General features: G+C 42.5%; 1 protein-coding gene across 1 annotated transcript in view; it reads right to left on the bottom strand.

Annotated features, from left to right (window-relative positions):
* CSMD1 (CUB and Sushi multiple domains 1) overlaps nucleotides 1–13,236 on the bottom strand; it is a 1,679,419-nt gene that overhangs the window by 756,644 nt on the left and 909,539 nt on the right. Inside the window, exon 5 of the mRNA XM_055567572.1 lies at nucleotides 8,080–8,192. Within this exon, the coding sequence (XP_055423547.1) occupies nucleotides 8,080–8,192 (113 nt within the window). The remainder of the gene's footprint in view (nucleotides 1–8,079; nucleotides 8,193–13,236) is intronic.

The following is a 13,236-nucleotide window of genomic DNA, read 5'->3' as shown; positions in this document are numbered from 1 at the left end:
ACAGAGGGTCCTGCTGATCGCCTGGTGCTGCCAGGTATTCACAGGCTGTGTGATGTGGCCACCACTTACTGTCCCCTTCCCTGCTGTGCGGTGGGACCCCCTTCCTAATGCTGACCTTTGACAGCATCATTACATTGAGTGGGGGGACCTCTAGGTATTTTTGTCTGCACCTATTTGTAAGAAAATTCTATAGAAATTCACATTTTGGAGGACGGGGATTGTTCTGACCCTTTAAAAAAACACTTTTTAAACTGAAATGTAAACATGCAAAAAGCATGGTGGTCTTCTTTAGCAATAAGTCCCATGGATTGCAAGGAGATCCAACCAGTCAATCCTAAAGGAAATCAACCCTGAATATTCATTGGAAGGACTGACGCTGAAGCTGAAGCTCCAGCTCCCATACTTTGGCCACCTGATATGAAGAACAGACTCATTAGAAAAGACCCTGATGCTGGGAAAGATTGAAGGTAGGAGGAAAAGGGGGCAACAGAGGATAACATGGTTGGATTGGATGGCATCACTGACTCAATGGACATGATTTTGAGCAAATCCAGGACAGAGCACAGGACAGGGAAGCCTGGGATGCTGCAGTCCACGTGGTCACAAAGAGTCAGACATGACAGAGTGACTGAACATCAATAACAACCAATGTAAACCATGATTTTGCAGATCCCCAGATGTCAGGGTGCATGTGTCTGCGTCTGGGTCCATTCACTCCACAGTATGTCTGTGAGATTCCTCATATTGTTACTTATAGAAGTAGTTTGTCCTTTTTCATTTTTATTTCGTGTTCTGCTGGATGAATACGCCCTTTCTTCATATGCTCTACTGTGGCTGGACATTTAGGTTTACTGCAGTGTCTGACAATCATGGGTGAATCTCCAGTGCATGTTCTCTGTCCTTTTGCACACCTGTGCTCATTTCTGGTGGGCATGTACCCAGAGTGGAATTTCTGGGTCTAGAGAAGACAGGGGTCCAATTTTACCTTGAAACAGCTGTCCAGAGGGTCTGTGCTTGTCCAAATTACTGCCAACAATGTAAGCCAGCAGTCGGTCCATTCTACAAGTTTTAAAATATCCCTTAAAATGCTGAAGAACAAACTGCTTGTTTTAGTTAACTTGGTGAGGAAGACATTAAGCTCAAGGAAGATTGCTGATGGGTGACGCATGCTCTGACATCTCAGTGCTGCTTACAAAGCACTCACCACACCTTCTTTTCATTTTATTTGCTACCCATGATGATCTGGGGAGGCAGATTTTATTATTCTCATTTTGTAGACTAAGATAGTGAGATACACAAGGCAGAAAGGATATTGGCTAATAAAAAGTACTTAATGAAAAAGGAGAGGACAAGAGTCAGCAGCTGGAAACACAGAGATGGGCATCTTCTGTGAATTATTGAAAGTCCTAGAGTTGCGGGAATGTCTGGTTCTGAGAGAAGTTAAAGTATATATTTAAGGAAAGTGGCATGCGTTTCTGATTTTAGTGAATTTATATTTATTAAAAACTCTTTTTTCCTTTTTGAGGTTTTAAGAATTGCATGGCTTTCCCTGGTGGCTCATTGGTACACAATCTGCCTACCAATGCACGAGACCCAGATTTGATCCCTGGGTTGGGAAGATCCCCTGGAGAAGGAAATGACAACCCACTCCTGTATTCCTGCCTGGAGAATCCCATGGACAGAGGAGCCTGGGGGGCTGCAGTCCATGGGATTGCAAAGAACTGGACATGAGTTAGCGACTAAACAGCAAGAATTACTTAGGGGTTATAAGATGAGATTCCACTAGTTTATTTTGATTGAAAGAAAACCAGGAAACTTGGAAGGGCCCCTCAGTGGAAGAGTGCACGGTGCCCAAGGCCACAGAAATGAGCCAGAGCACCACCTAGGGGTTCCTCACTGGTTCTGCAGACCAGTGGTTCAGAAACCCTGGGAAGAGGAAGAGCTCTTGGTTTCCTTCATTTCTTCAATACATATGACAACTGAGCCCCTTCCAAGTTCTAGCTTATGGTCCTTACTGTTTACTGTCCTAGACAGAGACACAGATACAAAGGGCCTCAGGATCCAGGTCCTTGACCTCGGAGGCAGAGCCTCTGGGACTGTATTTCAGGTTATAGCAAAGGGGAGCCCTGCACAATGAAGGGAGAATGCGTGATTTCTACCTGAATTTGAATTGATCTCAAAAGGTGAAGCTTCCAGTTTTCCAAAACATGTTTTATTTATTTTTGGCTGTGTCATTGTTGCTGATGAACAGGCTTTTCTCTAGTTGTGGGTGGGTGAGGGCCGCTCTCCAGTTGTGGGGTGTGGGTTTCTCATTGCGGTGGCTTCTCTTGCTGTGGATCACGCGCACCCTAGGGCACAGGGGCTCGGTAGTCGTGGCTCTCGGGCTCTTGAACACAGGCTCAGTATTTGTGGCACATGGACTTTGTTGCTCCAAAGCATGCGGGATCTTCCCCAGTGAGGGATCAAACCCACGTCTTCTGCATTCGCAGGCAGATTCTTTACCACCGAGCCACCAGGGAAGCCCCAAAACATGTGTTTAACAACAGAAAAGTCTTCATTTTATACAAAGTTCTTCATTTTTAATAAAAAGGAAAAACCAAGAGTTGTATAGAATGAAATAAAATAAAAAGAATGCCAATTATTTGTGTCAATGCAAAATTTAAATCCAGTCAGGTTTTCCCTTGATTTAAAAGATAGAGTATTCTCTATATAAACTGGAACTTTATTAAAATACTTTCCACATGATTGATCAATTACAGAAATCAATGGGAATTTCATTTTGTGAAAACTGTATTTTTACAAATAGTCAGATAAACGTATGTAAAACTGGAGCTTGACACATATATACCTACTTCATACTGGAGAGGTACTTATGGTTCAAGGTTAATATATCTTTAAAAAAAACTCATCTTTTAGACATCAGAAATGTCTACATGATGGATTGTGCTAAGAAGGCAATTATTTAATTATAATTAATGATGGAGGCAACATATAAAGAATGGGCTCAATTTTCAGTTGATTTAAAGAATAGCATGTCCTACATAAATCTGTCATTCTGTGAGGGCCCATAAGAGACACATGATATTGCAAATCTATCAAGTGGCTCTTATTGCATTTGACACATTTTTTTTGCTCCTAATGCTATTTTAAAGGTGAATATATTTAGCAACTACAGAGCTGTTTTACCTGTCAATCAACCTTACTTCTACTTCTGGCATAACTTGATGGCATGATCGAAGAGAGAAAAGCCAAAGAATGAAGTGCAAGGTTCAGAGAAAGAAGGACATCAGGATGAAAAGTAGAAACATAAGGGACGACGAGAAAGACCATGCTACGCTGGTGGACGGCTGTTTATCTGACCAAGAAAGGCCCCAAGTTAAAAGGAATGGATTCTTTGTTTTTAGAAGTTGTAAAAATCTCTGCAGGCTTCATCCTACCATCAGAGGGGCAGATTCAATGGCAGAGACACCAGCAGGGGGCCGCGTTGGCAGCTTAGGAACACAAACAGTTTTCACAGGAATCTCACACCATCTGCTGTCTCATTCACTCTGAGTAACACTGGTGGAAACTTTATAGTCATAAGAGTGACTGCAAATGATAAATGTGACTACAATAATGTTGAAAGCAATAAGCACAGAAATGTGTTTTCTAATGTTCCCCTTCTCCACCAAATACCCCAAGATTCAGATTCTTTGAGAGAATATTTCCATAGATATTAAACTAGTTTTCACTAGACTGTTTTCACTATTATTATTGTTCTTGCTGGTTTTCTAGATTGCTCTTCTACTTTGTTTTCTTCTTAGCAAGTGTGGAGTTAATAACAACAGCGTTTTTTTTTTTTTCCCCTTGAATTTGTTTAGTTGAAATATAGTACAATATAAATTGGGGCTTCCTGATGTTCAATCTAGGTAGAAAAGAAAAAAGAACATTTACAAGAACAGTATACCTTCCTCTAAGACAGGAAGTATCTGTCCTCAGAGTGAAAATACTGAGGCCTCCCTGCAACATCCAGGCAGCCCTGTGTCCAGCGGGGATGTCAGCAGGGCAGCCATGGGCTGCCCAAGGCCCGCCCAGGCCGGTGCTCTGCGTCCTGCCTTCTGCTGCCCGCGGGCTTGTTCTGGGGTTGGCAGGAAGGTCCATCTGTGGCTTTTGTTCACGGGTGACAGTTCTGCCCCCAGAAGCCAGAAAACCACACATGATGCCTTCCTGCCTGGCGTTGACCATGCTCCTTCTCAGCGTCCTCAGTTCCTGTTTTGGAACATTTCTTACTATCTTCATGGTCCTCTCTGTTCTGTAACCTTTGCTTTCAAAAGGATGACATCCAGTGCTGAATCTGACTGTCCGTTGACGGTCAGCTGAGATCCGGCCTTAGTCATGATGTCATGACCTTTCCTGTGATATAAGGCCCGCAGCCAATGAGGAAAGGGCAGCCCCTCCCACCCTTTAAGTCCTGGACTTGAGCATCAGTGTCAGCCTGAAGAGGTTTTCTTACACATCACTGCTGAACCACGTTTACCCCTCCTTGTAGTCTCACATCTTTTCATCTCTTTGGTTTTAAGTGCAAATTTTTCTAATCATCACTTTTATATATATATACAAATATATTTTAATATGGGCTTCCCACGTGGCACTAGTGGTAAAGAACCTGTCTGCCAATACAGGAGACATAACAGACGTGCATTTGATCCTTGGGTCGAGAAGATCCTCTAGAGGAGGGCATGGCAACCCACTCCAGTATCCTTGCTTGGAGAATCTCATGGGCAGAGGAGCCTGGACGGTTACATACTAATTTTACTAATCATAACTTTTCAGTTCAGCTCAGTTCGGTTCAGTCGCTCAGTCGTGTCCGACTCTTTGCAACCCCATGAATTGCAGCACGCCAGGCCTCCCTGTCCATCACCAACTCCCGGAGTTCACTCAAACTCATGTCCATAGAGTCGGTGATGCCATCCAGCCATCTCATCCTCTGTCGTCCCCTTCTTCTCCTGCCCCCAATCCCTCCCAGCATCACAGTCTTTTCCAATGAGTCAACTCTTCGCATGAGGTGGCCAAAGTACTGGAGTTTCAGCTTTAACATCATTCCTTCCAAAGAAATCCCAAGGCTGACCTCCTTCAGAATGGACTGGTCGGATCTCTTTGCAGTCCAAGGGACTCTCAAGAGTCTTCTCCAACGCCACAGTTCAAAAGCATCAATTCTTTGGCACTCAGCTTTCTTCGCAGTCCAACTCTCACATCCATACATGACCACTGGAAAAACCATAGTCTTGACTAGACGGACCTTTGTTGGCAAAGTAATATCTCTGGTTTTGAATATGCTATCTAGGTTGGTCATAAATTTCCTTCCAAGGAGTAAGCGTCTTTTAATTTCATGGCTGCAGTCACCATCTGCAGTGATTTTGGAGCCCCCAAAAATAAAGTCTGACACTGTTTCCACTGTTTCTCCATCTATTTCCCATGAAGTGATGGGACCAGACGCCATGATCTTCGTTTTCTGAGTGTTGAGTTTAAGCCAACTTTTTCACTCTCCACTTTGACTTTCATCAAGAGGCTTTTTAGTTCCTCTTCACTTTCTGCCATAAAGGTGGTATCATCTGCATATCTGAGGTTATTGATATTTCTTCTTTTATATAAATGCAAATATATATGAACATGTTATACATGATATACATACAAAACCAGTGGCTGATATGCGGTGTTGCAACATTGCAATTGCTTCTTGTATCTACCAATTTGAAGCATCTTCAAACTTTATATTCTATTTTTCATCTTTCAGTCACTGGTCCAGGTGCCAGATTCAATGATCAGGTTGAGAGGATGACACCTGGAAATGTTTCTGTATTTCTATACACATCAACTAAGTAGGACTTTTGGAGAAGATTGATCATCAGTTTAGCAATAACTCTATAATGCACCAACTGATCAGTCAATTGTGATTCTAAATAGTGCTCTACGAGGGTCTGAAATCAGAGACAGATGTATCTGTTGATGGGAAATTATATGGAGAAAACTGAGGATTTCCTCCAAGACTGAGTGGGATATTCCTCAGCTCCCCCCATTTTATCCCCATGAGACCCCAGCTCCCATTGGTCTGTGCTTTCCAGGCCTCTTCTCCTAGAGCTGCAGTTGGAATACATGGCCTTGAAAGATCAAGGCACATAAAGGCAGGTCTGAGAAGAAAAACATCAGCCTTGCCTGGGTCCTGGGATTAGTGAGAACAAACTGGTGTGACTCTCCTCAAGTTCAAGGCAGTATATTTGCAGTCTAAGAACTTTCTGGGAGCATCAGAAGAAACTGACAGACGGACAATGCTCCTTAGAGATAAAATGCATTTAGGCGAAACAAAATTGTCCCTGGCCTCCAAGTCCTGCATGTGCTGTGAGGGTCCATGTGCCTGTGGACCAGTGGCAGGTAAAACCTACCACAGGCACCCTCCTCAGCATCATCTGTATTTAAAACCCTGAAAATCACTCTTAGTTTTTTCTTTTTTACTTCTTGCCCGAAAGGACAGAGTAAGGGCATTATGGATTTCAAAATGTGTTTCAAAACGAACACAACATTGTGAATCAACTCTACTCCGATAAAATTTATAAAAAGAAAATAAACGTGTTTCAGATAGGTGGCATTCAGCCTCACTGGCTGGAACATGACTAAAACCTCCCTCAGTGGCTGGCATCTATGACTTTATGTTCTATCCTTCATAGACAGAGTTGTTTGCACACTGTCTTCGTGATTTGCAAGTTTCTGGAGCATGGGGGTTGTTGTCATTTCCTCATTTTAGGCTCCCAGCTTGCACGTGCCAAGTGTTCAGGGAAGTCTGCCTTCATTGAATTGATCTCAGTTTGGGGAAAGCTGGAGAAGTTTGCTTGAGAAAGCGTCTAGCTTTGTGACAGAGCCATGCTAGTTTGCTTTATTTTCAGATGCATGTGAAATAGTTTCTATTGCCTTTTTCAGAGTATTGATAACAATTATTGACTATTGGAAACATGTAGGAATTGATAAAATGCTATCCAGGTGAGATATTTTTTTGTATCTAGAATTAGATAGAAGAAGATTCAAAGTCAACCCAATATACTATTGATGGCAAGCTCTCTGTTTCACCCAATTACAAACCATCTGGTGTTTTTGTTTTGCTGTCCCTTGGGGTTCCTTGGTGGAGAAGGCAATGGCACCCCACTCCAGTACTCTTGCCTGGAAAATCCCATGGATGGAGGAGCCTCGTGGGCTACAGTCCATGGGGTTGCTAAGAGTTGGACACGACTGAGCAACTTCACTTTCACTTGTCACTGGTTCCTTGGTAGCTCAGCTGGTAAAGAATCCACCTGCAATGCAGGAGACCCCGTTTCAATTCTTGGTTTGGAAAGATCCCCTGCAGAAGGAACAGGCTACCCACTACAGTAGTCTTGGGCTTCCGTGGTGGCTCAGACAGTAAAGAATCTGCCTGTAATGCAGGAGACTTGGGTTCAATCCCTGGGTGGGGAAGATCCCCCGGAGGAGGGCACAGCAACCTACTCCAGTATTCTTGCCTGGAGAATCCCCACGGACAGAGCAGCCTGGCGGGCTACGGAACAGGGGTCACAAAGAGTCAGACACAACTAAACAATTAAGCACAACACAGGGCAGCTGTGTGTAAATCACTAATCATTAGGTAGTTGCATTTGTGGAGTGTGAATACATCTTAGGACTAAAAGTGATAAGATGATGCATTTATGCACTTTCATGCAACCCGTATGCTACATCCCTCTTAGTAAGCAAATAAAGAAAATAATCAGAAACTGTTATTTACTGGGTGGGTGCATAGTGATTGAAATGAGTGCTATTACATGTTCCTTGACTTACTGGTTAAAACTTTGCAAATAATTCCAGCAAAACAATAAAATATACAGCATACTGTCATCGCAGTAAAACTTTACTAAGAAGTTGCTAACTGTTCCAAAGTTAACAGTTCATATGAGAGATAGAAGCTATATTCATTCAAATAACTCTTGTTTCATCTTCAGCAAGAGTCCTAAAATGTCAGGGTTGCCAGAGGACCAGAGTATCTTCTGCTATTTTTTGTCATATAAGATGAAGCCTTCTTACCTTGAAACTGAGCGTTAAATCCTTTCCGTCGGTGGTTACTGTCAGATGTGAAATGGAGCCGCAACCAGTTCTTGCTACTGATGACAGGAGAAGGTAGGTTCATGCCGGTCAGCCTGTAAGAGAGAATGAAAACAGCTCCCTGTAATCCAGCCTCACAAATGCCCCATCTCAAACCCGCCTTCACAAGTGAGCGCCAACCGTCTACATGCTGAGTTGCCTAAAACAGACATATTTGTTAACTGTGTTCCACCTTGAAGTGCTGCAGGTAATTCCACCTTTGCCTGCACACAAATGCCACCTTCATCCTTGATGGAATGAAGGCTTTCACGAGTATTGAACGTGTTGATTCCTCTTCATTAAGGATGACTAAGTGAGCTGATATTCTTTTGAGCTCTTATTTCTTCTTATCAGGACTGGGATCATAATGAATTACCAAAGGACTAGAAATACGTAAATGATACAATTCTGCCCTTCAGTATTGGATCACTTGGCAATTCTGTTTCACCTGAAGCGACTCAAACAACTCATAACATCCAGTGTCACCAGGGTCCATCTGCAGATTCACAACCTGGGCCCTTCCTTCTGAAGTGGAAAAGAGGGGTGTTTATGAGATCAGCGACAAGAACTGTCAAAAAGATTCAAAATGCCTCATGTGTGTGTGTCAATTAGTATATTAAACAAAATTAAATGTTTCAAAAGTGAGACACGCTCAATATCTGGTTAAGCTGTTTAAAATAGCCAGTCCACTTCCAAGGTGGACTCTGGCTGTCAGAAAAAAAGAGTAATTTACTTCCAACTGCTAACAACTTTGTGTCATAATGGAGTAAAGGACGTTTCAGGCAGAGGAGCTCTTGATGGTTAGAAATGATGTGACATGTTTCACTCTGGCCAGTGGCCTGACCACCACTGGACTGAATGCTTCGGATGGATGGATGACTGTGTCTTGCCTCCACTTGTACTGACTGAGACACTATATCCTTGGGTTATCCTTTCTGAACCTCAGTTTTCTAGTCTGTAAACTGGACTTGAAAAGACCTATATCAAGGTTTTTAAAGAGACAATACAGATGCCATGTAAATGTTCCCAAAGCATTTTAATGTTACTTGCATGGGGTTATGCACCACATCGGAGAAGGCAATGGCACCCCACCCCAGTACTCTTGCCTGGAAAATCCCATGGATGGAGGAGCCTGGTAGGCTGCAGTCCATGGGGTCGAAAAGAGTTGGACACAACTGACCGGCTTCACTTTCACTTTTCACTTTCCTGCACTGGAGAAGGAAATGGCAACCCACTCCAGTGTTCTTGCCTGGAGAATCCCAGGGACGGGGGAGCCTGGTGGGCTGCCATCTATGGGGTCGCACAGAGTCGGACATGACTGAAGCGACGCAGCAGCAGCAGCAGCATGTACCATATAGTTACTTTGCATCTCAGCTGCAAATCTATTTTCAAAGTGATGCTTATTCATGCAGATGATATGTCAGGGGTGAACAAACTGCCTCACAGCTGAAGCTGGCAGGGCCCTTTTGGGGCTGGAGTGCCCATCGCTGCCCAGTTGAGCTGGAAACCGTATTCTATTCCCAGAATTTCAGGATGGCTATGTACAGCATATCCCTGCTAGCTTTGCTACCTTGAGGAAAAGCTGTGTCCATTGAAATATATAGGCGAGCTTTTTGATGTCAGGGTACTCTATTTCAACTCTCAGGCTTACAAACGCACAGCATCCATTCAAAGTGAAAAAGCCAAACCTTGACTGGAACCAATTGCAACAGTGTTTATGTTGCTATTTGAAATAATATCCTGTAAGAAGTAATTCCCTACTCAGATCTGCCTCTTTGCTAGGATTTGTGTGGTACTGGCCAGTGATGCTGGATATGACCCATTCCAGGAGACATTTAATCATTGGAATATTTTGTTTGAAGGCTCCCTCCCTCACTTTTTTTTTTCCCCCTGGTCAGACTACATTACAAATTTTATTTGAAACAGGTCACCTACCTCTTTGCCTATTAGTGACAATGCCTAGGAGAGACGTGAATTCCGGATTCAGGAACCCACATCCATCCCACTCACCTACATCTACTAATTGAAATTTTTGTGACTGAAATCCACATTTGTGTGCTGTTGCTTAAAAAATATTGCTTATTCTTAATTAGATTCTCTTTGAGTGGAATTCTGATCTCAAAAGCTAGGTTGAATTACCCGTTAGCTGCATGTCAACATTAACAATGCCATAAACAAATCCCCTTGTCACCTCCATATCTTGCAAATATTTACCCATAGAAATGTCAGTTTTGAGTTAATGGACAAACTTCGACAAGAAAGGGTCAGACAGAAATATTTTAGGGTTTATGAGTCATAATGCCTCTGTTGCAACTGTTCACCTCTGCCCTTAAAGGACCAAAGGGCCCCCCGTGTTCCAACCACCTTACTTACAGACACAACATTTAAGCTTCATGTGATTTTTCTGCAAAGAAAATATTATTCATTTTTTTAAGCCACTTAACAATGTAACAATCATTCTTAGCTTATGGGCCAGATTTGACCCATGGGCCATAGTTTGTGGATTCCTGATTTATTATGTATGAGGCAGTTTGTAAAATACAAAGCAGGAAGATAGTTACATGATATATATATCAAACCAGTGTATGCATTCAAAAATGCATAAATCCTGTGCAGATTTCTTTTATGCAGAATCAAAGGTGAGGATTTAGTAACAATTATGTCATTTGCTCTCTGTGGTTGGAGCCAAACCATGCAAGTGAATCATACTCCAGGGTGATTAACGTTCATGAATTTCATGACTCAGCTGTGTGAATTTGACAAATACATCCTCTTTATGGGGAGGGGACTGTAGGGGCAGGTGGTGGTTCCATACAAGACCTATCCTTGTAATTGCTGGTAGTTCCCTTACCTTCCCAAGGGCAGGGGCTCAGCTTGGAACTGCCATTTAACACAAAGATTGTATTACAAAGTCAGTCATTCGTTCATTACAAGCTAATTTAAGGAAAGTTGATTAATACGCAAGCTAGCAGATGATGCTGTAGATTTACTAAGGTCCTGGGCAACCAGAGGATTTTTAGAAGTAAAGAATTGAAACTGAATACCTTTGTGGTCACAGGTCCCAAGTGCCTGCATGTTAATCTCCACAACCTGGGACTGTTACCTTACATGGGAAAGGGGTACCTTGATGATGTGATAGTGTCACAGGTTACCCTGGGCGATGCGGTGGCCCAATGTAATTGGAAAGATCTGTAAATGTGGAAGATGGAGACAGAATGAGTGAGTAAGAGAAAGATGCGTCTGAGAAACTGGGTCAGAGCCAGGTGTGTGAGAACTCCACGGGTAGTCATTGATGAGGAAAGGGTCCTGGACCAAGGCAGGAGGGTGACCCCCTAAAGGATGGAAAAGGCAAGCAAGTGCATCCTCCCCGAGAGCCTCCAGGAGGGACACAGCCCTTGACACTTTGATTTCATTCCAGCAAAAGCTGTGTAAGACCTGTAACCTGCAGAACCATAAGGTAATACATTTGTCTTGGTTTCAGGCATCAAGTCTGTGTTAATTTGTTATGGTGGTAATGGGAAAGCACTACAACCTTTTAATGTGTGTGTCCTACTTTTCAGTCTGAAGCAGTCCTGAAAGAAGGATATGGGGGAGGACATGTTGTCCCTCTATGCCTGTTAATAACCTTTGAGAACCAGTGCTGCTTAAACCCTGCCAGTAATTATCAGCAACTGTACATCTGTCCTTGTTGCGGTGAGATCTCCTGCAAATCCCCTACAATTCTTAGCTGTATTTCTGTTAAATCTGCTGGAATTGGTTTTCTAACAAATCAATAGTTTGGGAAGTGAGACATAAATTATGGGTTGATAGTGGACTTGACGTGGTTAGTACAAGATACAAGAGACCCACTTTACAGGGAAAAGAGGAAATGATTGCATTAAAAGGTCTTTATCTATTAGCTTACAATATACTAACAGCTTTATTTCGAACCTATAGAAACAAAGGACCTGGTAAAATCAAGTGGATCAAAGATGTTTGGACTTATAAAGGATGATGATGTGGTGGGGGGAAAGAACACCTCAGTGCAATCAGCCAGGGAATGGTGTTTCTGCAGGAACTGGTAAATGTGTTCCATTTCTGCAGCACCTCAAACCAGGTCAGAAACCTCATGAAACCCAACATTGAGGACGTTGAGCAGTCCCTACAGATACGGCTAAAAGAATCAGTAGTTCTAAAAATTCTATTCAAGAAGGCCAAATTAAGCAATTTAATCCATTGTTAAATGCATTTCTTTCAAGGTTTCACTTCTGCCAACATAGAAATAAATGAACGAAGGGCTCCTGGGATCCTTAAAGTTACGAAGACTGTCTTTGAGCCAAAATAGAACTGTCCAGGCTGTTCCATTTTCTCCAAAATAGCTTTACCATAAATTCTGGGGTTCTATTTATAATATATCCATCACGTCTTTTTCCACTTAACCTCCATCAGCTCCTCTTTCCCCATCCGCATGGTAAAAGGGCAAGCACACTGTTCTCAAACACTGCACCCTGCGTCTATGACTCATTTGTTTACTTATGTAACTTGGAAGCTATAGAGTCAACTTGCCAAGATAATTTTCTGAAATGCATTTGGAAATGCTAAAGTCTTTTTTCCCAGAGTGCTCTGTGTGAGCACTCTTCTGACGTTAAGCCAGTTTTCTTATGCTTTAGAAGATCATCACACAAGTTGCAGGGTGTTCCTTGGTGGTTAAACCTCTTTAATGCCAATGACTAAGAAGATAGAAAGCATGAATACTATCCTCGCGGAATGAAAATTACCAAGCCTCCCTAAGGAAACTAAGGAATTTCATACACCTATTACTTGCAAGAGATGGACTGCTTGTCAAGTTGGGGAAAAAATCATCTGGAAGCTGTGTTATTACTGTGCTCTTGTGAATGCTTAATTGACATAATTCAGAGCGTGATGTTTCCTTTATCTCTGTTTTGTCAAAGTTAACTAGAGTAATCTGAGCAAATGAAGTGTTCCTGAAATTCCATGTTTCTAACTGGGTGTTATTCACCACGTTACTAGTTAAACCTGCTGTCTTATGAACACACACTCACACACACATTTGTATATGCATTTATATTGAGTTTCAAATGCTGCCTTATTTGGGGCACT

The sequence above is a fragment of the Bubalus kerabau genome, chromosome 2 (genome assembly GCF_029407905.1).
Source record: "Bubalus kerabau isolate K-KA32 ecotype Philippines breed swamp buffalo chromosome 2, PCC_UOA_SB_1v2, whole genome shotgun sequence".
Classification (NCBI taxonomy): Eukaryota; Metazoa; Chordata; class Mammalia; order Artiodactyla; family Bovidae; genus Bubalus; species Bubalus kerabau.
Note: the sequence above shows the minus strand (reverse complement) of the source record. Positions and strands in the feature narration are given on the sequence as shown.